At 49.2% G+C, this 27,623-nt stretch overlaps 1 protein-coding gene across 2 annotated transcripts in view; it reads right to left on the bottom strand.

Moving 5' to 3' along the window:
• PHF2 (PHD finger protein 2) overlaps window positions 1-27,623 on the bottom strand; it is a 94,654-nt gene that overhangs the window by 26,001 nt on the left and 41,030 nt on the right. For both annotated transcript variants that reach the window (XM_082842588.1, XM_082842587.1), the window contains exons 2-4: window positions 16,794-16,879; window positions 12,221-12,335; window positions 6,427-6,587 (exon numbers count right to left, since the gene is read on the bottom strand). In XM_082842588.1, coding sequence (XP_082698714.1) covers window positions 6,427-6,587; window positions 12,221-12,335; window positions 16,794-16,879 — 362 coding nt within the window. The remainder of the gene's footprint in view (window positions 1-6,426; window positions 6,588-12,220; window positions 12,336-16,793; window positions 16,880-27,623) is intronic.

Raw genomic sequence — 27,623 nt, forward strand, 5'->3', positions numbered from 1 at the left:
ACAACATTTGCAGTATAGCGGTCCCAGAAGGAGAAGAGAAGGAGAAAGGACCTGAGAAAATGTTTGAAGCGATTATAGTCGAAAACTTCCCTAACATGGGAAAGGAAATAGCCACTCAAGTCCAGGAAGCACAGAGAGTCCCAGGCAGGATAAACCCAAAGAGAAACACGCCAAGACACACAGTAATCATACTGACAAAAATTAAAGAAAAAGAAAAATTTTTGAAAGCAACAAGGGAAAAATGATAAATAACATACAAGGGAACTCCCATAAGTTTAATGGCTGATTTCTCAGCAGAAACTCTACAAGCCAGAAGAGAGTGGCAGGACATATTTAAAGTGATGAAAGGGAAGAACTTACAACCAAGATTACTCTACCCAGCAAGTATCTCATTCAGATTTGACGGAGAAATCAAAAGCTTTACAGACAAGCAAAAGCTAAGTGAATTCAGCACCACCAAACCAGCTCTACAACAAATGCTAAAGGAACTTTTCTAAGTGGGAAACACAAAAGAAGAAAAGGACCTACAAAAACAAACCCATAACAATTAAGAAAATGGTAATAGGAACTTACATACTGATAATTACCTTAAACGTGAATGAATTAAATGCTCCAACCAAAAGACAGAGGCACGCTGAATGGATACAAAAACAAGACCCATATATATGCTGTCTACAAGAGACTCACTTTAGACCTAGAGACACATACAGACTGAAAGTGAGGGGATGGAAAAAGATATTCCATGCGAATGGAAATCAAAAGAAAGCTGGAGTAGCAATACTCCTGTCAGATAAAATGGACTTTAAAATAAAGACTGTTATAAGAGACAAAGAAAGACACTACATAATGATCAAGGGGTCAATCCAAGAAGAAGATATAACAATTATAAATATATATGCACCCAACATAGAAGCACCTCAATACATAAAGCAACTGTTAACAGCTATAAAAGAGGAAATCGACAGTAACACAATAATAGTGGGAGATTTTAACACCTCACTTACACCAATGGACAGATCATCCAAACAGAAAATTAATAAGGAAACACAAGCTTTAAATGACACAATAGACCAGATAGATTTAATTGATATTTATAGGACATTCCATCTGAAAACAGCAGATTACGCTTTCTTCTCAAGTACACATGGAACATTCTCCAGGATAGATCACATCTTGGGTCACAAATCAAGCCTCAGTAAATTTAAGAAAATTGAAATCATATCCAGCATCGTTTCTGACCACAACACTATGAGATTAGAAATCAATTACAGGGAAAAAAACATAAAAAACACAAACACGTGGAGGCTAAACAATATGTTACTAAATAACCAAGAGATCACTGAAGAAATCAAAGAGGAAATCAAAAAATACCTAGAAACAAATGACAATGAAAACACGATGATCCAAAACGTATGGGATGCAGCAAAAGCAGTTCTAAGAGGGAAGTTTATAGCTATACAAGCCTACCTCAAGAAACAAGGAAAATCTCAAATAAACAATCTAACCTTACACCTAAAGGAACCAGAGAAAGAACAAACAAAACCCAAAGTTAGTAGAAATCATAAAGATCAGAGCAGAAATAAATGAAATAGAAACAAAGAAAACAATAGAAAAGATAAATAAAACTAAAAGCTCGTTCTTTGCAAAGGTAAACATAATTGATAAACCATTAGCCAGACTCATCAAGAAAAAAAGGGAGAGGACTCAAATCAATAAAATTAGAAATGAAAAAGGAGAAGTTACAACAGACACTGCAGAAATACAAAGCATCCTAAGAGACTACTACAAGCTACTCTATGTCAATAAAATGGACAACCTGGAAGAAATGGACAAATTCTTAGAAAGGTAAAACCTTCCAAGACTGAACCAGGAAGAAACAGAAAATATGAATAGACCAATCACAAGTAATGAAATTGAAACTGTGATTAAAAATCTTCCAACAAACAAAAGTCCAGGACCAGATGGCTTCACAGGTGAATTCTATCAAACATTTAGAGAAGAGCTAACACCCATCCTTCTCCAACTCTTCCAAAAAATTGCAGAGGAAGGAACACTCCCAAACTCACTGTATGAGGCCACCATCACCCTGATACCAAAACCAGACTAAGATACTACAAAAAAAAAAAAAAAACTACAGGCCAATATCACTGATGAACATAGATGCAAAAATCCTCAACAAAATACTAGCAAACAGCATCCAACAACACATTAGAAGGATCATACACCATGATCAAGTGGGGTTTCTCCCAGGGATGCGAGGATTCTTCAATATACGCAAATCAATCAATGTGATACACCATATTAACAAACTGAAGAACAAAAACCATATGATCATCTCAATAGATGCAGAAAAAGCTTTTGACAAAATTCAATACCCATTTATGATAAAAATTCTCCAGAAAGTGGGCACAGAGGGAACCTACCTCAACTTAATAAAGGCCAAATACAACAAACCCACAGCAAACATCATTCTCAGTGGTGAAAAACTGAAAGCATTTCCTCTAAGATCAGAACAAGACAAGGATGTCCACTCTCACCACTATTATTCAACATAGTTTTGGAAGTCCTAGCCACGGCAATCAAAGAAAAAGAAATAAAAGGAATACAAATTGGAAAAGCAGAAGTAAAACTGTCTCTGTTTGCAGATGACATGATACTGTACATAGAGAATCCTAAAGATGCCACCAGAAAACTACTAGAGCTAATCAATGAATTTGGTAAAGTAGCAGCATACAAAATTAATGCACAGAAATCGCTCACATTCCTATACACTAATGATGAAAAATCTGAAAGAGAAATTAAGGAAACACTCCCATTTACCACTGCAACTAAAAGAATAAAATACCTAGGAATAAACCTACCTAAGGAGACAAAAGACCTGTATGCAGAAAACTATAAGACACTCATGAAAGAAATTAAAGATGATACAAACAGATGCAGAGATATACCATGTTCTTGGATTGGAAGAATCAATATTGTGAAAATGACTATACTGCCCAAAGCAATCTACAGCTTCAGTGCAATCCCTATCAAATTACCAATGGCATTTTTTGCAGAACTTGAACAAAAAATCTTAAAATTTGTACAGAGACACTAAAGACCCTGAATAGCCAAAGCAGTCTTGAGGGAAAAAAACGGAGCTGGAGGATTCAGACTCCCTGACTTCAGATTATCTTACAAAGCTACAGTAATCAAGACAATATGGTACTGGCACAAAAACAGAAATATAGATCAATGGAACAGGATAGAAAGCCCAGGGATAAACCCATGCAGATGCACCTATGGTCAACTAATCTATGACAAAGGAGGCAAGGATATAAAATGGAGAAAAGACAGTCTCTTCAATAAGTGGTGCTGGGAAAACCGGACAGCTACATGTAAAAGAATGAAATTAGAACACTCCCTAACACCACACACAAAAATAAACTCAAAATGCATTAGAGACCTAAATGTAAGACTGGACACTATGAAACCCTTAGAGGAAAACATAGGAAGAACACTCTTTGACAAAAATTACAGCAAGATCATTTTTGACCCACATCCTAGAGTGATGGAAATAAAAACAAAAATAAACAAATGGGACCTAATTAAACTTAAAAGCTTTTGCAAAGCAAAGGAAACTACAAACGAGACGAAAAGACAAACCTCAGAATGGGAGAAAATATTTGCAAACAAATCAATGGACAAAGGATTAATCTCCAAAATATATAAACGGCTCATGCAGCTCAATATTAAAAAAACAAACAACCCAAACCAAAAATGGGCAGATGACCTAAGTAGACATTTCTCCAAAGAAGACATACAGATGGCCAAGAAGCACATGAAAAGATGCTCAACATCACTAATTATTAGAGAAATGCAAATCAAAACTACAATGAGGTATCATCTCACACCAGTTAGAATGGGCATCATCAGAAAATCTACAAACAAAAAATGCTGGAGAGGGTGTGGAGAAAAGGGAACCCTCTTGCACTGCTGGTGGGAATGTAAATTGATACAGCCACTATGGAGAACAGTATGGAGGTTCCTTAAGAAACTAAAAATAGAATTACCATATGAACCAGCAATCCCACTACTTGGCATACGCCCAGAGAAAACCATAATTCAAAAAGACACATGCACCCCAATGTTCATTGCAGCACTATTTACAATAGTCAGGTCATGGAAGCAACCTAAATGCCCATTGACATATGAATGGATAAGGAAGATGTTGTACATATAAACAATGGAATATTACTCAGCCATAAAAAGGAACAAAATTGGGTCATTTGTAGAGACGTGGATGGATCTAGAGACTGTCATACAGAGTGAAGTAAGTCAGAAAGAGAAAAACAAATATTGTATATTAACGCATATATATATGGAACCTAGAAAAATGGTATAGATGAACCGGTTTGCAGGGCAGAAATGGAGATGCAGATATAGAGAACAAACATATGGACACCAAGGGGGGAAAGTTGCAGGGCGTTGGGGTGTGTGGTGGTATGAATTGGGAGATTGGGATTGACATATATACACTAATATGTATTAAATGGATAACTAGTAAGAACCTGCTGTATAAAAAAATAAATAAAATAAAATTCAAAAAAGAAAAAAAAAGCAAGATTCTCCAGGACTAACAACCCCATTTCTCCAACAAACCAAGGGAATGGAAAGGGGATGGGGGCTGTTACAGAAGAGACTGAAGGGACATCAAACCCAAATGTAGTGTGTGGTCTTGTTTAGATTCAGAGTCAAACATCCAAATATAAAAAGGTGTTTTTGAGGCAACTGGGGAGAATTTAGGTGGTCTTAGGTGATTTTAAGGAATTATTGTTAGTGTCGTAAAGTGCAAGATGGAACTGTGATTATATACTTATTTAAACTGTCTGTTAGCGCTGTGTACTGGAGTTTTCATGGGAGAAATGATGTATGTACCAGAGACTTGCCTTCAAATACTTGGGGCGGGGGGAGTTGGGGAGACAGGAAAACAGCCAAAAGCTGATGGGTTTTGTGACCAGTACTGGGTACATGAGGGTTCACTGCTTATTTCTCTCATTTTGTGTGTGTGTGAAAAGTTGCATAATAAAAAAATTAAAAGGTGAAAGAAAGACATTTACAACGGAAACCTCTGGACCGTCTCCTCCCCTATTCAGTAAGCTGCTTCCCACTCCTGTAAGCACAACTGGTTAGGGGGTTGTGGGGAGGCAGGGACTGCGGCAGACCTGGCCCTGCCGTTTGCAGCTGGCTGAGCCTGGGGCCTGGATGACAGAGCTGTGAGCAGGACAACACTAGCTCCTATGCAGAAACAGCTTAGAAAAATGCCTGGCACCTGGTAGACACTCACTAGTTACTAACTGTTATTACAGGTGCTACGACATGGCAGAGACAGTCCTGGACTGTGGTCATTCCCAGACTGAAAACATGAGTCCCTTCTTCCTCCCTGCCACAAGCCGGCCAGCCTTGGGGCCTCCCCTGGTGGGCTTCGGCTCCAGAGAAGGCATGTTTCCCACCCCGCCCCCTGTTCTCTGGAATGCCACTGGCTTCCTGTGTGGCTTGTACAGACGATCTCATTTAATCCTCACACCCATCTGCCCCCTGCCCCCCACTCATAAGCCTTAGAGATGCAGAGGGTCAAGAGCTCAGTGATGGAACAACTCGTCTGAGGGTTTCAGCACCTGTGCCCTCTCCTGCCCAGTGTGCGGCCAGAGCTGGCCTGGGCATTTGCCTTTTCAGGGTCTTTCCTCTCCCCTCTCCTCACTGGCCACCCAGGCATCCCTGTGAACACCCCAATCCCCAGCAACCATGAGGGCCTCAGAGCCACGGCTGTGAGGCCACCAGCCCTGCCAAGGTCACTGCAAGCACGTGCTAGCCTCTCCGTGCCAGATGATGTTCCAGCACATACAAGCACTTCATCCACCCAGAGGTGTCCTGACCGAGGGTGTCCACAGCACTGGGAGCTGCCAGGGAACACAAGACAGGGCGCCAATAGCACCAGCTAGAACTCAAAGGGATCCAGAAGAGGAGGTAGTCCTGGGGCCATGGGACGGCGTGTCCAGGGCAGATAAGGGAGGTCAGCCCCCAGGTTGGCCCCAGCAGAGGCAGAGGAGGACATGGCACGAGCATCAAGAACTGTGGACAACACAGCGGGGCCCTCCCAGGCATGACTATCATTAGCGCCCAACAGTACTATAGCTGGCAGAATCCAGGGGTCCCCACGAAGCCCCCATTTTGTGGGCAGAGTAACTGAGAAGGGAAGGGGCCTGGGTCCCGCATCATTTGCTGGGGCATGGGGTCTCATTCTAAGAAGAGCACCCAGAACGGAACAAGGAGACCCTGAGTCACACTGGCTCACATGGCTCTGAGACACAGTCAGGGCCTAGGCAGCGTATACAGGGACTCCTGGCTCAGGGAGCCCACAACTCACTTGCAGGAGAGGGCACTTACCCACGTAGTTCTCGACGTCGCTGACATAGAAGGTGGGGGCTGGGACCGCCAGGCCCAGCCCATCTTTCTTGGGGACAAGGATGGGCTCGGTGAAGCCATGCTCTTCCATGTAGCCCAGCGTGAGCTGGTTGCCCGTCACGCGGGCCACCACGTCTTCCGCGCTGCAGGGAAATACAAGTCAGGGGTCACATCAAGCCCAGGTCCCAGCCTCCATGATAGGCCTGGACAGGGCCTCAGGGCTGCAGACATGGAGCCTGAGCTCCAGGCACACACCGCCCATGCCCCAGAAGGAGGACCTGTCATGGTGCCACACTCAGTGGTCACAGGGCAGCCACAAGGTAGACATGACAGGGTCCCACACACTCATCACAGACAGGAACCTTGAGGTCCAGGAGGTCTGGGCACCTGTCCAGGGCCGTGGTGAGTAGAGAATGGGGACACACTGCACCCATCCCTCTTACTATGGCAGAGGGAGCCTCCAGACATGTGAGCGAGATCCCTCCCCCACCTCCCTTGTTCTCCACTCACCCTCCACTCGATAATATTCCTCTCAAGTGCTCAGAGATCAGACCCCTGCATGGGGGTAGGTCTAAGGACACAGCAGATGGAGATAAACCCCTTTACAGAGAGAACCTACCCCCTGGACAAGCCAAACACAGGACCCAGGGCTGAGCTGGGATGCTGTGGTCAGCAGCTCTCCTGCCTCCCTGTGTGTCGGATGCTGCCCTGGGCGCCAGAGACCTGTGGGGCCCAGCTGGAAAGACCCCTGTGTGGTGACGCTGGAGAGGGGCTTTCATCAGATGAGCATGCAAGGCCATTAACCCACAGCTGAGAGCAGTGCTGTGGTGGAGACAGCAGGAAGCAGTGTCAGACTGGGCCTGTCGAAGCCTGGGGGAGCAGGAGTGAGAGGGGCAGGGCTCTGAGTAGAAGGAATGTACCAGCAAAGGCCTTGGAGGGAGGAGGATGTGGCAAGTGTGAGGAATAAGAAGGACCTGGGGGGCTGGGGGCAGGGGGGGGCAAGCACCCAAGTCGGTGAGGTGGTGGGCCAGGCCACCTCATGCCAAGAGCACTGGGGAGCCACTGGACAACTTGAGAAGGGCAGTGACGGTCAGAGATTCATCTGGCTGCTGTGCGGATGTACAGTGGACAGCAGAAGGACCAGGGTGGGGCAGGGCAACCACGGAGGAGGAGGCTCAGCATGCGGTGCCTGGACCAGAAGGTGACAGTGAGAGGGAGGTGGTGGATTCAGGAGATCAGATGGGGGTGGGAGAACAGGGGGAGGCAAAGGTGAATGGCCAAGGGACTGGCCTGAGTGACCAAGGGACCGGGGCCACTGACTGAGGCCTGGAGGTGGGGCAGGAATGGGGGTGGGGGCAGATCCAGAGCTGAGTAGGAACACACTTGTTGGGATTGGCCAGTGGATGCACCAGTTGGACAGACAGGTCAGGAGCTCAGAAGGACTAGTGGCTGGAGAAAGAAGTTGAGGAGCTGCTGGCCAAGGGACAATCTATGAGGCCAGGGAAAAAGATGGTGGGGATCGAGCAGAGTTCCCAGAATCCCTCAGGGAGAGTCGTCAGCAGGGAAGGAGGCCGGGCAGGGAAGGACAGCCAGCAGAGCACGGTGGCATGGTCTCTACAGAGGACAGGACTCAAGGAGAGGGGACTGCACCACTGCTACGTGTTGACAAGGGTCAGTTAAGGTGAGGACTGAAGAGTGATCCTGGGGTTTGACACCATGGTGACAGAGTGTTAGGGATAAATCAGAAGGAGTGAGTGGAGGGTGAGGAAGAAGAAGTAGTGTGGTGGGCAACTGCTGTGAGAAGCTCTGGGAGTACTGGGACAGCACAGAGTCAGCTGTGGAAGCTACAAGGCAGCCAGAGGTAGAAGGTCACCCTTGATAAACTGGAATCCCAAGCTCTTGTCTCACTAGTGAGAGTTCCAAATTCACACCCATGGATTGGGTCTGGAACTGTGAAACCCATGAGGACCCAGCAAGAGGCAAACACGAGGGCTTCCCTGGTGGCGCAGTGGTTGAGAGTCCGCCTGCCGATGCAGGGGACACGGGTTCGCGCCCCAGTCCGGGAAGATCCCACATGCCGTGGAGCGGCTGGGCCCGTGAGCCATGGCCACTGAGCCTGCGCATCCGGAGCCTGTGCTCTGCAACGGGAGAGGCCACAGCGGTAAGAGGCCCGCATACAGCAAAAAAAAAAAAAAAAAAAAAGAGGCAAACACAAAACCATCCTGTAGGGACACCTCAGAGCCCAGGGCAGACTGGCTGCCATGGGAATGATGCCCTCTGAAGATCACACCTCCCAGAAGGAGGTGAACCCCCAGGAGGGAGAGCCAGCAGCCTCACCTGCCCAGAAGAGTAGATCCCAAGAACTGAGGATAATAGGATAATTGAAAAGGCCATTTTAAGACAAGTACATTAAACACATCCAAAGGGATAATGAGAGGATAAGGCAAAGAACAGAGAAGGAGGAAAAGAACAGGCAACGCTAAAAAGGAATAGAAATTGTAGAAAAAAAAATATGATGATTGAAATTTTTTAAAACTCAGTAGATACATTAAATGGTAGCTGGCTGAAAAAAAATAGTGAATTTGATGAAAAGATCTGAAAAATAAGACAGAATGGGGAAGAAGTGTTATTAAAAGAGAAAACAGGACATTTTTCAGAATTGCGATAAAATATGACACCTCAAATTAAAGGCACTTACTGAGTCCTGAACAGGATAAATAAAAACAAATGCACATTAGAAGCACTGCAGTATACCTATAGTATATTAAAAATGAGAGAACAATCTCAAAAGTTTTCAGAGAAATAAACAGATTATTTACCAAAAATGAAAATGAAACAAAACAAAAACTCCAGCGGCTAGACTGATATCAGTAACAATAAATGTCAAAAGACAACAAAATAGTATTTCCAAAAAGTTCAAGGAAAATAACTTTTACTCTAGAATTTTAGATCCATTTTAGAAAAATTAGAATCATGCAAGAATAAAGACAAAATATTTTCAGACACAGAGAATATTTTTATAGGCCTTTTCTGAAAGAACTACTAACGGATAAAATTCAACAAGGAGGAAACCAAATCTAGAAGGAAGGAGTGGGATTCAAGAAATAATGAAAAACTGATCTACAGACTCCACACAATCCCTGTCAAAATACCAGCTGACTACTTTGCAGAAACTGACATGCTGAACTTGGAATGCTGAATGAAATACAAGGCACCCAGATAACCAAAACAGTCTTTAAAAAGAAGAAAGTTGGAGGGCACTTCCCAATTTCAAACTTCACTACAAAGCTACAGTAATCAAGATTGTGTGGTACTGGCATAATATGAGACATATGGATCAATGGAACAGAACTGAGGGTCCAGAAATAAACCCAAACATCTATGGTCCATTGTTTTTCATCAAGGGTACCAAGATAATTCAATGGTGAAAGAATAGGCATTTCAATAAATGGTGCATGGGAGAACTGGATATCCACATGCAACGGAATGAAGTTGGACCTTTACCTCACACCATATACAAAAATTAACTCAAAATGAGTTAAAGACATAAATATAAGAGCTAAAACTATAAAACTTTTAGAAGAAAACACAGGCATAAATCTTCATGACCTTGAATTTGGCAATGGTTTGTTTTTGTCTAAAACAAAAGCACAAGCAACAACAGAAAAAATAAATAAATTAGACTTAATCAAAATTTAAAATTTTGTGCTTCAAAAGACACCAAGAAAGTGAAAAGACAACCCACAAAAGTGGAGAAAGTATTTGCACATCATATATCTGGTAAGGGACTTGTATCTAAAATACATAAAGAACTCTTACAATCCAATAATAAAAAGACAAAAAAAAAAACTTTTAACGGGCAAACGACAAATGGCCAACAAGAACATGAAAAGATGCTCAACATCACTAGTCATCAGGGAAATGCAAATTAAAACCACAGTGAGAAACCACTTCACAACTACAGGATAGGTAGAATCAAGAAGTCAGATAAGGGACTTCCCTGGTGGTCCACCAGTAAAGAATCCGCCTTCCAACTCAGGGGACGCGGGGTTCGATCCCTGGTCAGAGAGCTAAGATCCCACATGCTGCGGGGCAACTAAGCTGGCTCACCACAACTACTGAGCTCGCACGCCTCAACGAGAGAGAGAAAACCCACATGCCACAACTAGAGAAAAGCCCGCTAGAGAGAAGCCCACATGCCACAACTAGAGAGAAGCCCGTGCTTCTCAACGAAAGATCCTACATGCCTCAACAAAGATCCCACATGCCTCAACAAAGATCCCACGTGCCGCAACTAAGACCCAACGCAGTCAGAAAAAAAAAGTCAGATAATAACAAGTTCTGGTGAATTGAAACCTTCAGACGCTGCTGGTGGGAATGGAAAGTGAAACAACCATTTTAGAAAACAGTCTGGCAGTTCCTCAAACAATTAAATATTGAGTTACTCCTAAAAAAAATGAAAATATATGTCCAAACAAAATATTTTACAAGAACATTTATAGTAGAATTCTTCACAGTAGCCCCAAATCAGAAATAACCCAAATGTCCATCAGCTGATGAATGGATAAACAAAATGTGGTCTATACATACAACGGAATATTATTCGGCCATAAAAAAGGAATGAAGCACTGACACTTGCTACACCCTGGATGAACCTTGAAGACATTATGCTAAGTGAAATAAGCCAGTCACAAAGGCCACATATTATATGATTTCACTTTGATGAAATGTTCAGAATAGGCAAAGCTACAGTGACAGAAAGCAGATTAGTGATAGGACTTTGGGGAGAAGTGGGGAGGAATGAGGATGATAAAGCTACAGGTTTTTTTTTTTGAGGTGATGGAAACATTCTAAAACTGACTGGTGGTGGTGCAGAGCTGTGAATACACTGAACTGTACTCTTTAAATGGATGGATTGTATGGTGTATGAATTATATCTCAATAAAGGTGGAAAAAAAGAAAATAAAAAAGAAGCCAGAGAGGAAAAATACCTTATCCACTGAGCAGCAAGGCTAAGAGTTACACTGAATTTCTCACCAGAAACCATGCACTCAAGTCGAGCATGGGATGAGACATTTAAAGTGTTAAAAGAAAAAACCCACCAACTTAGAATTCTGTGTCCATCAAATTATCCTTCAAAAGTGAAGAAGTAAAGACTCTGTAAAGACTTTGCCAGACAAACAGAAACTGTCTTCCAGCTGTGAAGGGACAAGGGTGTTTCAGAGCAGCTGTCTGTACAACCTCACGTCCATGCAGTCACGGTGCCCCGCTCACCAGAAACCATTTCCTGTGGCCCTGATCCTGGTCTCTGCCCTCGGTCCTCATATAGGACAAGGCTGCGCAGGGGGAGGGTGTGCTCTAAGAAGACCTAGGGACACCCCACCAGGCCATGGACACAGAGGAAAGCCCACAGCCATTTGACACCAGGACCTGCCACCTCCAGAGGATGGTCTCAGGCTGGACGCCAGCCCCCACTCCTGGTCCATAAAATGGGGACGGTAGCCTCTCTCTCAGGAAGGTTCCATGGGAAGGCCCATACCAGGTGGGGGAGGTAGGTCCTTTCCCTCCCGGGCTGTGAAGAGGGTCCCCATAAACTGTCCTCGAAGGTGCTGAGAAGGGAGAGATCAGCCCCCATGCCGGGAGCACCTGGAGTTTCGGGGACTGTGCTGCTCCCCCGGAGGGAAACCCATGGCCCTGGAGCCCTAGTGGTGGGGTACGTATCCAGACCTCGGAGGGAGCAGGCAGGCTGGAGAGGAAAAGGCTGCCACCTGCTCACCTGGGAAAGGTCCGACTCCGCAACTCCTTGATGAAGAGCTGGCTGCCATTCTGCACGGGCTTCACTTCGGGAGTCTGCCCCGGGCCATGTTTGTGCCAGGTTCGCTTCTTTTTCACTGCGGGGGAACAAGAGGCAGGTCATCACCCACAGCCCCCTCCCCTTGCCTCCAGGGACCCGGCCGGGAGGGTAGCCACCGTGAATGCCGCAAGACTCAGACCCCTCAGAGGCAAAGAACTTGGGGTGCCCTGTCCCTGGCCCACCCAGCCTCCCCTGCCTCTTAGGACCCCAAGTTGTCACATGGTCAGGAGCCCCCACCCTCCACATCCTTAAGTCACAGCCCCCACCTCACCTCCCGACCTGCCAGCTCAGACGATGCACCCGAAAGCTGGGGCCTTCCTGGGACCCCATGTCACTCAGCACTCAGTCTGCTGAGAACTCGTCAGAGGCACCTCCTGAGAAGGTCCCACTAAGGCTCACTATTCAGGACCCCTCCCACCTGGCCTCCCCTCAGATTTGCCCTCAGACAGCACCAACCCTGTCCTTCCCTGCTGGGACCTTTGCTGCCATGACAGACCACAGCTCACAGGCAGGGCAGGCCAGCGTCACCTGCTGTGCCCTCTGCCCTCCCCACCCCCTGCCCACTCCCTCAGGCTGTCCTATTGTCACACATGCTCCAAGGGCACTGGACACACCCACCTTGGACTTTTTACAAGTGAGCATACACACCTGTCCCTACTGGGCTGTGACACATGTGTGCACACCCATACACGTGCATGCACACCCACACACAAGCACACATGCCCCTGCTGGACTGGGACAGGCACGTGCACACTAGCACACACATACACACACACACACACAAGCACAAACGCGCACACGCATACACACTAACGTTTGCCCCTACTGGACTTTGAGCCCCCAGAGGGAAGGAAGCTATTTCCTTGATACCCTTGCCCCCATTCAGGGCAGCCACAGATAACTCGGTGAGTGAAGATGGGCCAGGCATGGAGACCATCCCTGGGGGCTGCCTGGAAGGGTTTGAAACAGGCTGAGATGAGACTGGAGGTGAGGGAGAGCTGGTGGGGCCCTCAGGGTGCCTGTCCTTCACAGATGGGGACAGGGTGGGGGCTGCAGTCCTCCTGCATCCCGGTGGTTATGGGGATGAAGGGAGCTGACAACTGCCCCTGAGTAGGACCTGCCTAAAGCAAGAAGGGGAAAGCGCTCGGTGGATGGTGGCTGAGCTGACCTCTGTTCCAAAATGCCACCCCTTCCCCGTCTCATCAAGTCATAGCTCCTTGAGACTGTCTCCTACAACAGGTGATATTTACATCATGCTTGGTCTCCAAGACCAAGGTGTGAGTGGATACTATGGAAATCTGTCAAGAGCCTACGAAGGGAGGTCTGGAGCTGGAACTTCTGGTGGCAGCACCAGGCAGACATGAGATCCAAAGGGATCCGACTATCTTGTAGTCATGCGACCCTAGGCAAGTTACTAGGTATCTCTGTGCTTCATCATTAATGCTAGTCCTGGCTTCCCAGGCTCCTCGTGAGCATGGAGTGCCCTGTGTCAGAAGGCCATGTGGGGAAACCAAGTCTTGAGGGGGCATGCAGCCCAGCGGTAGCAGACATGCAGGGGAACAGTGGGCAGCAGGAGAGAGAAGCAGCATCTCCACTGCCTGCCAGGAGCTGGGCCTGAGAAGTGCATGCTGACCAGGGGCCAGTGGCAGTCCTGGGCCACCTGGGCTTCCCAGGCCCTCACTCGGGACTGGGCAGCTCCAAGAACCTCGTGGAGAGGCTGGAATACACCTGATACTGTGGCTGCAGCAGGTATGCTGGGACAACAGCCAAAGATGAAGCTGTGAGGCAGGGTCTGAGCTCCATGGGGCTACCCTTGAACCCCTCTGCAGCCCTGGCTGGTGGGCTCCCTCCCTCCCCAGGTCCCATGACCCTCCTAAGCCCAGAGGCTGAGCCTTCTCCTGCCTATGGTGGCCCAAGGCACCCTCTGACAAGGTGCCCAGGAGACAGCAGGAAGCTGGTGGGTCTCAGTGGGCCCCCCGGGTTATGGGGGCAAGAGGTGTCCCTAAGGCATTCAGCACCAGAGCCTGGCCCACCGTCCCAAGAGTGGTTCATCCCACCAGGAAGATGTGACAGCTACACCCGCCTCAGGCAGGAGGAAAGTAAGAAATTAGTAAGTAACCTCTTAAGCAGTCATAGCGCTAACAAGAGGCAACACCAGGATTCAGAACCCCTTTAAGGGCCATGTCACCCGCTTCCCGTGAGCCTTCGTGTCAGTAAGGATACCTTGCCGAGTTCCCACAGGGACTCCCGGGTCTCACTCTAAATCTGTGAATTGCGTAAACCTGTGGGCCTGAGGGTCACAGACCAAAATCAGTCCAAGGGACAGGTGGCAACAGCGTGGGGAGAGAACCCCGAGATCTGGTAAGACACGCAAAGCTAGAGGGATATGGCCTCAGGCCCAGCTCACCCTGGGAACTCCGCCTCCATCCCATCACGGTGCTCCATTCCCCAACTCTATCCTGTTCTGGTCCTCCCCCTGCCATCCCCACCTCACTGTGCCCGTCACAAATCTCACCCAGGCCAGGGCAAGGAAAGGAGGCAGGCTCATGGGCTTAGGTGGCCCCCAGGGGGCACAGGGTCAGCGAGGGGCCTTACTGTGGAAGGTGTGACTGGAATCCAAGCAGAAAAAACCAACCAGTGTATCACAGACAGGTTCTGGTCAGGGCACACACATGTAAAATAAAGGGTGATGGGCAATCTAGGAGTGCACACTGGCGGAAGATGCTAAAATCAGTGCCTTCGTCCCTGGTGGGCACACGGGCCTCAATAACAACAAGAAGTCTGGTTCACAGAATTTACAAATCACATATGCACGCACACACGCGTGCACACATGCAAGGCACACATACACACACACAGCCAAGGAGGGGCTGCCAGGTCCTGCCAGGCTGAAGTCCCACACTGTCTGCTGATCTAGAACAGCGCTCACAGAGGTGGCCCTGCCCCCCACCCTCCCTGAGCACCTCCCAGGGTAGCGCCTACCCAGGCACTCAGCTCTATATGGCAGGGGGTTGTCTCCCGGCCCCAGCCCTGATCAGCCCCCCACCCCACACCCAGGGCCACGAGATGCAGGACCCGGGTCCACACCCTGTTTGTCTCTCCTAGGCCCTGAGCTTTCCTGGAGGTTCATGAGGTGCCAGAAATTCAGATTAAGCCACGGGGTGACAGTCATCCTCCTGTATCTGCTGCAAAGCAGTTACCAGGAGGATCGGGTCGTTTAGGGGAGTTGTGTTGTGAGCATCAGTGCTGCCAACTTCTAGGGGTATGAGGGTAAATCAGGAACTTGAGAATCTTCATGCCTAGGAAGTTCAGACGCCACCAGGCCTTTTCTTCTTCATCTTCTCATGCATTTACCTCATGCCCACATGCGCTGGAGGGCAGAGCACAAGAGCCGAAAGGAATACAGCTCCCATGGTCACTTAGTGATGATGGGGCACAGGCCAGGCACAAAGAGAGGCCCAAGAAAAGTCAAGGAGAGGTGAGACCCCACTTCACCCAGCTTCCCAAGGGGCTGGGCTGGGCTCCCTTGGCTGGCCACGACTCACAGAACAGGGGTGCTGGAGGTGGGCTTTCACCCTGTGCTGGTGTCCTCCCTCTATGCCCACTGGATCCACAGGACTCACTCCACAAGGGCTACAGGGGTCCAGCCCCAGAAGGTCATGGCACTTCCCCACACAGACCCGGCCTTAGAACTTGCCTCCCAGCCATGATGTGGGCCACCCTGGATGAGCCTGTGCCTTGGGGAGCCCCCACTGGGCCTCCCACACCCCCAAAGGGCCAGAGGGAAGGGGAGGAGGATAAAGTCCTTGTAATGCACAAATAGTTTGAGAAAGGGAATTCTTTTGCATTTCAAAAATACAAAATTCCTTGGCTGTACACTTCAATTAAAAAAAAAACAACTATTATTTTTCCTCCCTGTACTCTTACTTATTAATAATGTAGATCTGACAGGAAATAAAATGTTTTTCATTGCTGGAAAAAATAAAGAGAGAGAGAGAAAGGTGAACACCTAAGATTCCACGCAGGGGGTGCTAGAGAAGGGAAGGAGAGCAAATCTGCAACCATGCACATTCCTGAACCCCTGCAGAGAGATGGCCAGCTGGGCAGAGCTGGGCAGGGCTGGGATGGATGGTCCCTTGGACATTTCCCAGCCTATGTACCCATCTCAGGTTGCCTGGTCACTGCAAATGCTGGACTTTGCAACCCCTGCCCAGGCCTTTGAAGGCTGGTGGGCTCTTTGCAAAGGCCGTGAGGGGCCCCAGCTGCATGTGCAGGCAGGAGATGACCAGGAGGGGCCACAGTGGGCCCAGCAAGGCCATGAGGGGCAATAAATGAGGCAGGAGGTGGTTCCTAGATACCAGAGTCCCCTGGCTGCAACTACACAGGGCGGTTCACGTCAGCAAGGTGGGGTCCAGTTGGGGCTGGGGTCAAGGCCAAGCAGAGACCCTGCCCCCATAGTCAGATCCGAGGAGCAGCAGCATGGTTCTATACTTACGGGTGGACTTCCCATGGGTTTTCTCACAGTTTGGGCAGTGGTATATGTCGATGTCTGGGGCCTCCTCCTCTTCCACTCCAACACAGCTGAAACGAAGGAGAAACAGACATCATTAACCAGCAGTCAGCTGACTCCTCAAGAGCTTCCCCTGCAAAGATCTGCAGCACCTCCCACTCACTTTTCAAGAGGAAGGGCAGGGTAGCATGAGGGCAGCTGGGGCAGAGTGTGTGGGGGGACAGTGGCCCACATGGATGGGATGGGAGACTCGAAGTGGAGAGGGAGGGTCAAGGAAGACCTCACCATATGTGACTGGGAAAGGCAGAGGAAACCAGCCATCCTTTGGGCCTGCCTCCATGAGGGCCATTACTGCCCTGTTCCCACAGAGCCCAGGGAGGTTGAGGTGGGGTGGGGCGTGTCTCAGAGGCAGGGCACCCCTACCATTTCACCATAGGCAGTTTGCAGCCATAGGCAGGGCCCCTCCGGACCCCGTGAAGGGGATGGCTTTAAGTCACCTTCCCCAGGGAGCTGTACCATGGTGCTGGAACAGCTGGATATCAAAACGGTGACGTTGAACCCCTACCTCACACCATATACAAAAAATTAACTGAAGATGGATTAACAATCTAAATATAAGAGCTAAAACTATAACACCCTTAGAAGAAAACACAGGAGTGAATCTTCATGACCTTGGATTTGGGCACGGATTCCTGGAAATGACACCAAAAGCACAAGAAACAAAAGGAAAAAGACATAAATTAGACATCATCAAACTTTAAAACTTTTCTGCATTAAAGGACACTGTCAAGAAAGTGAAAAGGCACTATGCAGAATGGGAGAAAATATTTGCAAATCATATTACCTGATAAGGGTCTATCATGCAGAATGCATAAAGAACTTTACAACAAAGAGACAAATCAATTTAAAAGTGGTCAAAGGATCTGAATAGACATTTCTCCAAAGAAGAAATACAAATGGCCAAGAAACGCATGAAGAGAAGCTCAACATCCTTAAGTCATCTGGATGCCACTGAAATGCAAATCAAAACCATGAGATACCACTATACACTCACTAGGATGGCAAACAGGAAACTAGCAAGTGCTGGTGAAGATGTGGAGAAATTAGAACCCTCTCACATTCATGGTAGGAACATAAAATGGTACATTTTCTATGCAAAACAGTATGGTGGTTCCTCAAAAAGTTAAACAGAAAATTATAATATGACCTGGCAATTCCACTCCAAGGTATAGACCCACAAAGAACTAAGAACAGTTTCTCAAACAAATCCTTGTATACAAATGTTAACAGCAGCATTAGTCACAATAGCCAAAAGATGGAAGCAACCCAAATGTCTGTCAACTGATGAATGGCTGAACAAATTGCAGTGCCGCCATACAATGGAGTAGTATTCAGCCTTAAAAAGGAATGAAGTGCTGATGCACACTACAACAAGGATGAGCCTCAAAAGCATTGTGCTGAGTGAAGGAAACCAGACACAGAAGGCCACATATTGTGATTGCATTTACATGATCATGCCCAGAATAGGTAAATGCAGAGAGACAGAGGCCGACTGGCAGCACCAGAGGGTGGGGGCAGAGGGGAATGGGGAGTGACTGTTTAGTGCACACAGAGTTTCCTTTTGGTATGAAAATGTTCTGGAACTAGACAGAGGTGATGGTTGCACAACACTGTGAATGTATTAAATGCCACCAAATTGTTCTCTTTAAAATGGTTTAATTTTATGTGATGTGAATTTTATCTCAAAAAAGAAAGAGAAAAGAACCTGGTGGCCCTGTGAGAGTGACACCACCCATCATCACTAAGGCTGGCTGAGTGCTGACTCTGCATCTGGTAGCATCGAGAACTCTACATTCATTTTTTTGCAACAACCTTGCGGTAATCGGGATAATTATCATTAGCCCTATTGTACAATGAGGAAACTGAGGCACGAGAGGTTAGCTGTCTGCCCACACCCAAAGGTCTCCTCACCATTCAGAGGGACAGTTCTCCCCCCACCCTCAGCCACTGGCCCAGGAGGAGCACTCAGCAGACAAGACCCTCTGCAGGCCACCAACGCCCCGGGGTCCCTGGGCAGGACACTGCCTGCCACAGCTGCCGCAGTCCGACAGCCCTGGGAACACAGCCTGAAGCCCAGAAAGACCTTGGCAAGTGTTTTTTGAAAACATAAAGTTCGGTCTTCACTTCAGAGTGTAAACGGTAATAAAGTGAAAGAAATCTAAAGAGTCAGATGTAAAAGACAAAGCCATCAAAATCAGAACATGAGGGCACATTTGCTCTCATGACGCAAAGTGACTTTCTAAACAAACAAACAAACAAAAAAGAAAACGGAAAGGAAAACGGAGAGGACACTGATGGATTGAAACAGTGCTCCAAATCATGAAAACAAACTTCAAAGTGCTATGAAAAGCATGTACAGCAAATATAGCAAAGTTTTTCTACTCTTCCTCCATGAACTATATACCGTGGGGATCTCCCAACAGAACAGGGCAGAGCCAGGAACAGAACAGGCACATGCTACAGCTGTGTGAGAAGGATACCCAACCTCACTAACCACCCATGAAAGGCAAGCTAAAATCACAATACATATCATTTTCAACTGACAAATTAACCAAAACCGAACACATTAAACTGGTAGCATGCCACATTGGCAAAGGCACAGTGAGGACAGTAAACACAGCCAGATCTTCCCAGCCCCCAGGCATAGGGCACTCCCTGGAGGCTGGGGCAGCAGAGGACAGCTTCTCTCCACCCAGGAGGAGGAAGAGCTGGCTCACCTGAACCCCCACCCCCTACCCAGGGCTAGCCCACCAGGCCTGACCCTCTGCTCCTTCCCTACCAGTCTTCTCCAAGCCCCTGCCTTCCAGAGTCAGGCTACAGAAGGGTCCTGTGCCTTGGGTCTCCTCTGCATGGCAGGCCCCGAGCTGGCTGTCCTCAGTTTGCTCATCCATAAAGTGGGCTCATGATACCAGCGATCACACCAGGGTGAAGATGGCTCAAACCCAGCAACTGTAGAACTGGGCACAGTGAGCCCCCGTCACCCATACCCACCAGGAGCCATGGACTGAGACAAAGGCAGAGCCCTGCAACTGCTCAGGATTGGCCAGGTCCAGAGACTGGACCCAGAAGTTACACCCCACGTCCACACCTGGAGTCCTGTGAAAATTAATAAACAGACCCTCATTTAAAATGGAGTCAGGAGGCCATAAGGGAGAGCTCTTACACCCTATCACTCAGTGTCAATGATAGACCCAGAGGAAGAGACTACACCTTTGTATCTCCAACAGGAAGAATGTTACTACTTTACTACCCAGAAGGAGGAAGAATTTCTCCTTGCCTGGCAACAGCCCAGCCAACCAAAGGCTGTCACACTTAGCCAATGAAAGCCACTATATTTCGAACTCCCAGTTTCCTCCAATGGACTCTTGTTTTACAACAGCTCCTCCCAACTCTCCCTTCTCCTCTATAAAAGAATGTTACTCTCCTTTGTTCCCTGGACTTCCCTGTGGCTTGCCAGAGATTGCATGTCCCAAATTGCAATTCTTTGCTGTGCCTGAATAAACCCATTTTGCTGGTAAAATAGCTGGCTGTGTTACGATTTTAGGTCAACAGTGCATACTGCACGTCCACACTGGACAGTGGCTCCAGGCTATCTTCTCACTGGCAGCCCCTGGAGCTCACAAACACTGAGGATGGCCGACCTCCCCTGATGGGTCTGCCTCTGTCCCATGGCCCGGTGTGAACCCCTGCCTGCCCAGGTCCCAGGGGCCCCAGGGACAAACAAGGAGGCTGCAGCAGGTTCTGCTGCAAGGCCTCTATGTGCCGGCACTGACCCTACAGGTGGGCAGGATGTCTGAGGTCAGATGACACAGACTTAGGGCCCTTTCAGGAGGTCGGGAGTCAGGTGCACCTTGGAAGGTCCAAGGGGCTTCTCTGATGGAGGCTCCAGGTCAATCAAAAGGAAGGAAACCAATGTGCCTTAAAATACAAAACCCCACTTGGCATTCCTCAGGCCTAGTTACTGGGACTGGCTCCCCCAAACACTACCTGCTGGTCCCACACATCCCTGAAGCCTCATCATACTCTGGAAAGCCCACGGCAGGGGCCCCTGTGACAGGTGTGGAAGCTGAGACACAGGGGTCACGACCATGTGCACTGTGCATGACACCCCAACTCCACCCCTGGGGGTCTTTAGAACACCACCACCTGGTGGGCTCAGGTCTCACCTGGGCCAGGATGGGTCTGGCTGTTTGCTATGTTGTGCAGGAAGGCCCCGGGACTGAAAGAGAAAGTGAGAAGCAGGGAAGGTGGGTTCTGTTCTGCCGGGAACACCTTAGAGCTACCCCTCACCTAGGAGAGGCAGACAGGCCACCCACCCCATGGAGACCACTGCTGGCTCACAACAAGAGCTGGGCACCCAAGGACTGCCCTGATGGACGTGGGGGGCTCAGCACACCCAGCCTGCTAGTCCTCCTGTGTCTACAGCAAGGCACCCAAGAGCCTCACCTGTCCCCTGCCCCCTGCCCCTTGTAGGACCGCAACAGACGAAAGCTCTATGAGGATACAATGAGCTTCTTGGTGGAAGGTGGGCATCACTCTCCTGGGAAGCAGGCACTAGAGCCTGCCATACACTCCAGGCCCAAGCAAGGGCTCGAAGTTACCTGCAAATGGTCCAAGGGAGAAAGGAGGATGAGGGGCATCACCTGCAAGCTGGGCCCTGGACATTCTGGGCCCAGCTGCATCCGTGTCCCCAGGATCATCACAACTGCACAAGGTAGCCCCAGCTGCAGCCTGGGAGGGTCAGCCAGGCCTTGGGCTGGGCTGGCCAGGTGAGCACACTGTGGTGACTGGGGGAGGGCATAAGGGTAAGAGGGAGAGGGGCAGAGGCAGGGAGAGCAAGTGGGGGAGGTAACTCAGGGCACAGGGGAAAAGACCAGCAGCTGGGAGAGGTGTTGTGGGGCCAAGGCAGGGGAGCCCTACACAAACCTCGAGGCTAGATGGGGACAGAATCACCCAGGACATCAGTTCTGAAACAGAGCTCCAACTGCGACAGCCCTGACACCTTGGAGAAAAGACGCATTCAGCCAGATAATTGTGGCGTTTGTCCTTTTTAACTCTGGTGAGAGCAGCAGTCCCCCAAGCACCCCATAGGCCACATGGCTTCCTAAAGGACAGAAGCTTCAGGGGCCAAATCCAGCCTGCCCAGCCCCAGTGCCCAGGATGGAAAGCCGTGGCCCCCCCAGGGGGTGGGCAGCAGGCAGAAGCACAGGCTGCCAGGGCCACCTAAGACATCAACACGGATCCTGCTGACCCCGCTTTCCCTCCCTTGGAGAGAACCCAGGTCACTGGCACCCAGGACTCCAGGTGCCTAGGAGAAGACTCAAATGAATGAGTGATGTTTCCACCAACCTGTAGACCTCCCAGGGGCCCAGGGATGGCTCTGCCCATGTGACAGCTGAGGGAGAGGCTGGGACACAGACAGAGGTTGGACCCAGGCCTCACAGCATAAAGGGAACCTGGAAACCACCTGCCCAGCAAACGCAGACGGTAATGCAGAATGCTCTGGGCAGGCAGGATACTGCTAAACTAATTTAAAGATAAAAAGAATGAGGTAGATTTTTACATCCTGACATGGAAAGATATCCACAGTAATTGTAAACTGAAAAATCGTAGGTAATAGGAGAATGTGTATGGTATAATTTCTTTTGGTGGAAAACCCAGAACAAAATTATGGGGTGTGTGAATGTGTGTGTGTGTGTGTGTGTGTGTGTGTGTGTGTGTGTGTGCGTGCGTGAGTGTATGTGCACTGCATGTATGTGTGCATACATATGTAAGTTGCACATATGTGCATACATGTGTGTGCAAGTGTGTGTGTGGGCCCATGTGTTCCTGTCTATGTGCTCATTCAGTCCACCGCACTCACCTTGACACTGAGCGGGCAGGCGGTGAGAAACAAGGAGAGATGCAGCTGCATTTTCAGGGGCTCACGACCCAGTGGGGCCGGGAACTGGTTTGATCTGAGCCACCAGCAACCCCAGCATGCCAGAAAGTCAACCCCAAACAAATATTAAAGGTAATTTGGTACCCAGAGCCCAGTGAGTAGAAAGACAACAGAATTTTCAAAGGCAGAGGTGAGTGGGGGATAAGACACCAAAGAAAATGACCAAGAAAAAGGGAACTGAGGGGTGGCAGGCTGCAGATTTCAGACATTTGCAAAGGTGGCAAAATCGTCAGAATTGCCAAAGTGGCCAGCCACCTTTGGGAAGTCCTGCTCCCAAGGAAGCCTGGGTTCCCTGCTCTTTGTGCAAAGTCTGAATCTGCCTCTTGGAGATGCTCTGGTTGTGAGACCCTTGTGACACCAAGGGCCAGGGGGACCGAGAGAGGAAGCGGCTCTTCTGAGGTCGTCCCACAGTAATCCCTGCTCTGCCATCCAATAGGGCGACTTCCAGCAGGACTTTCTAGAATCCCAGCCCCAAGCATGCAGGGTATGACCTCATGGTGAGAGCCTTGCCAGAGGAGCTCCCGAGGGCACAGGCTCCTGGCCCGGCCTGGGCACCCCACCACACTCCTCTGCTCAGCTTTTGAGAATCAAGGCTGGAATTTTCTCATGAATCCACAATTAGATTGCATTGTGGTTTTTTTCTATTGTGTTGTCAAGAATGTTGATTTAACAGAAACCAAAACTTCTGTAACACTGTTTTGACTTTTTTTTAAGTCAGGGGAGGAGCCTCAAAAAAGGAAGTGGCCCCTGTCAATTCCCGAGGGGAGGGGGACGGGCAAACCTCGCCTCACATGCCAGCCCCTGCAATGTAAAGCACCGAGGAGCTCAGAGGTGGCACAGCTGATGTGTCAATAATGGTCATGATGCAGGTGGGGCCACTGGGACCAGGCACTCATACTGCCCATGGAGGAATGAACATGGGAAGCAGTCTCCCCAAATATGGTCGTGTGTGCCAAGAGCTTTAAGAAGGATTTTATCCTTCAGGCCAGTAATTCCACAACTACAAACCTGTTATAAGGCAGAAAGTAGAAATGCATACAAGATTCACATGCAAGATGGTCCACCTCAAGATTATTTAAAACAGCGAAAAATTAGGAGCAGTTAACTTTTCCAGCCAGGAGGTCAGATACCCAGGTCATGCTATGCTCACACAGCAGAATATTATGCAGTCATCAAAACTCAGGTTTTATTTTTGAGTTTACATGTTTAAGATCTGCAGACACTAAAACTACAGCCCTGGCACACAGTGATACAGAAGGGCTCCACACTGGTGCCGGGCAGTGGCATGCTTGTTTTCTCTTTACACTTTTCTGTACTTCCCTAAATCACTGAAAATGAGTGTGTATTCTTTTTATAACAAGCAGCAAAATTCCTGCTTTATTTGGAAAGTCAGAACGGTGCCCCTTCCCAGCTCACCTCCTCCCACATTTCTTGGGTGCTGGTGCCCCACTGAGAAGGGCTCCTGAGCTCTCCACCCTGCAGCAAGGCTGGGACACCCATCTCAGGGCCCCTGGGTCTCCCCCAGGGAGCCCGATGGAGGGGAGAGGCCACGTTGGAGACAACAGGGAGAGGCAGGGCAGGCGGACAGCTGCATGGAAGCCTGGGCTGGCCAAGGAGCCCTAGAAGGCATGGGGGTGCTCAGTGATTCCCCTCATGATGACTTCATCCTATGTCAAGCCAGCCCCACTTCACGGCCATCCCCTTCCTCCCTCATCCTCCCCCATTCCAGCCTGCAGTCTCCAAAGGATACCCAGAAACTGGTCACTGACACAATTCCACACGATGCAGCCATGGGGACCACAACTCGGTCACCACTCGGCTTCAAGATGGTCATCAGCCACATGTCAAACTTAAGGTGGTCCTTTAGGCCCTAATCATGTAACAACTACTAAATCACTGAATGCCCAGCCACTAGTCCAGGAGCCACACAACCTTCTCCACACGACAGGGGAGAAATCACAGTGGGAGAAGGGAATTGACACCCTCAGAGCCACACATGGGCTCAAGGCAGTGTGTCTGGGTCCCACCTCAGGATGCCCCCAGGCAACAGCTGTCCATGGGTTTTGTGGTTTCACCCTAAGAGCCTCAGGCATGTTGTGCAAGGGGGAAGCTGAGGCCCAGAGAGGTCCGCATTTGCCAGGACCACGCGAAAAGGTGGCAAGAGCAGGTGGGGGCAGCCAAGTCTGTTTGCACCCCACAGCTCGTACACCAGGCTCAGGAGCCTTCACAGTTTCCAGTCAGCCAAGGGCCTGCTGTGCAGGAATAGGTAGCAAACACTTTGCCACAGGAGGAGGTGGAGGGTGCAGTAAGGACTGGACCCCTGAGGCACCTGAGCCCTCATAGGACAAGTTCATAAAGAAGAGCAGGAAAGGGGAAAGAGAAAACAGCCAGACCTGACCCAGCTGGAAAAGCCTGGCCCCCAGGGAGGGGGGCGCCTGTGTGCATGGGATGACAGGGTGTCTGCCATGGCCTGGGGGGCGGTAGGTGACACTGCGCCACAGAGGAGGGTCTCACTACCAACCCTGGAGGGCAGTCAGCCCGGGGTATCAGTATATCAGGACCCCCAAGAGTCACACAGACCATGTGGCTTCCACCTGGACCTCGTGGGGACCCAGCCACAGAGCAATGACAGAGATTTGGTGGGGGTAGGTCTGTCTGCTGAGCTCAGATGCAGACTTGTGGGGAAAATCCACACAGTTGTTGTCAGAAACCACTATGTTTTGGGGTGACTATTACACAGCCACAGATAACCAGGACTATGGGGAGGGACTGCATACTCAGAAGAAATGAAAACAGGTTCCAGAATGTGAAGGACAATTGTCCTCCCAGCCCCTGCCAGGGGGGCAGGTAAGCTCAAAAAGGATCGTATGTACAGTGCCCAGCGCCATGCCTGGCACAAGCAGGAGCCTGCAGACAGTTTACTGCTCGTTGTAGTCATCATCACCATCACCATCATCATCAGTCCAGTCATCACCATCATGATCATCACCGTCATCACCAGTATCATCACTACCATCACCACCATCACCATCATCATCATCATTATCATCAGCAGCAGCATTTTCTCCTGCTGGTCTGATGGATCATGACACATGTTCTCATATCTGTCAGCAAGTGGCTAAGAGCAGAACTCCAGAGGGAAACACAGAATCCATATGGAAAGAATGTCAACGTCTATTCTTCTTCCCAGATGTGTCACATTCACTCCTCCAGGACTCTGAGGTGAATGGACTCCAGCCCAGCCCCTCCCTATCTCCAAGGAGAGAATAAGGGGCCAGTGGCCTCTGACCAGCTGAGCCCCACCCCATCTTGCCCAAAGTTTTTCCTTCCTGGCCGTAATACCTTTGTTTGTGCTTCTCCACACTTTCCTCAGCAGGATGGGGCACCCAGGGGAAACAGAAGCCTCCGGGGGATGGAAGGTATGGGGGGTTGGAAGCCATGGGGGAACAGCAGCCATCGGGGGGACAAAGCCACGGAGGGGAGGAAAGCCATGGGGGGATGGAAGCCACAGGCAGACACACTGGAGAGGAGTCTCCATCATCCTCCAGGCCAACCCAGAGAGCACCACTCACAGGAATCTGGAGGAAGCACCACTGCAGGGGAGGAAAGCAGAGCCCAAAGAGCCTTCACTTCTTTAACTTCCCAATTTATCACAATCTCTAAAAGAAACACTTGCGTCCATACTTACAGTGGAAGCAAACATTCATAGATGTACCTTGTAGGACACGTGGGGTTTCTCCTCTCTCTTAGTTCAAAGGTTTAAACAAGGTGAGTCAGGACCCTATAAACTGATGTTTATAAAACCCACTCCAGTGGGTGCAGGTGGAGGTCAAGGTCTCCAATGTCCACACACCTCCCTTGCCAGCCACCTTGAAGCAGGTGACTCACGTCCCTAGTCTCCTTCATCTGGTAAAGACACCAAAGGCAGTATGAGGGGCGGTGAGAGGATTGACAGGATAGAGAGGAGCAGGGCAGCGGGTAGCAAGCACGAGGCCCCGGGAAGGGTCCCAAGTGGGGCGGAGTACAGCCCTGGGGAGTCTACAAACAGGTGCCACTATGAGATGGACAGGACCCAGGCCCTCCCCTGGCACAGGTGAGGGACTCAGGCAGAGGAGGTAGGTGACAGGTCTCTGCCTGCTCAATGTCACCATCACCTGAGAGGGCTGTCCCGACCCATTTTGAAATTTTAAACCCTATAGAAAAATTACAATGGATGCCCATGTTCCCTTCACTCAGGTTCTCCAATGGTTAACAATTCCCCCTTACTTGCTTTATAGCTCTGTAGTTTTTTTCTGAAACACTTGAAAATATGTTATAGACATGAGGACCGGCCCCCTAATTCATCAGCCTGCAGTCTCCTAAGAACCAAGCTGTCGCCACCATAACCACAACATCAAAGTTAACACCGTAAGATGTATCCTAATGCACATGTCTACATAGTCACATTTTCCCGGTTGTCTTGACAACATTCCTCACAGCTGTTTCTATATTTGACCCAGAATCACACATGGCACCAGCTGCCCAGCCTCTGGGCTCCTTAAATGGGGGTGAGGGATGCTATTTGTCTTTGGCGCTATTGCCTTTTGCAAGCTCCAAGTCAGTGATCTCCTACAGACACTGAGTTCTGGACTATGTTGTGTTCCTGCCCAAGCACACCTGACACGAGTGCCCCATGGGTGGTGCTGGTGCAGGTCACAGACTCGGGTCAGGCTGTGCCCCCGTGGGCATGCACCCTGGAGTCTCTTGGACAGGGCAAGTCCACTATCAGGTGATGTGATGAAGAAGGGACTTTGTGAGGGGTCACTCTGTTGTCC

The sequence above is a fragment of the Leucopleurus acutus genome (genome assembly GCF_964270905.1).
Source record: "Leucopleurus acutus genome assembly, chromosome: 7".
NCBI lineage: Eukaryota > Metazoa > Chordata > Mammalia > Artiodactyla > Delphinidae > Leucopleurus > Leucopleurus acutus.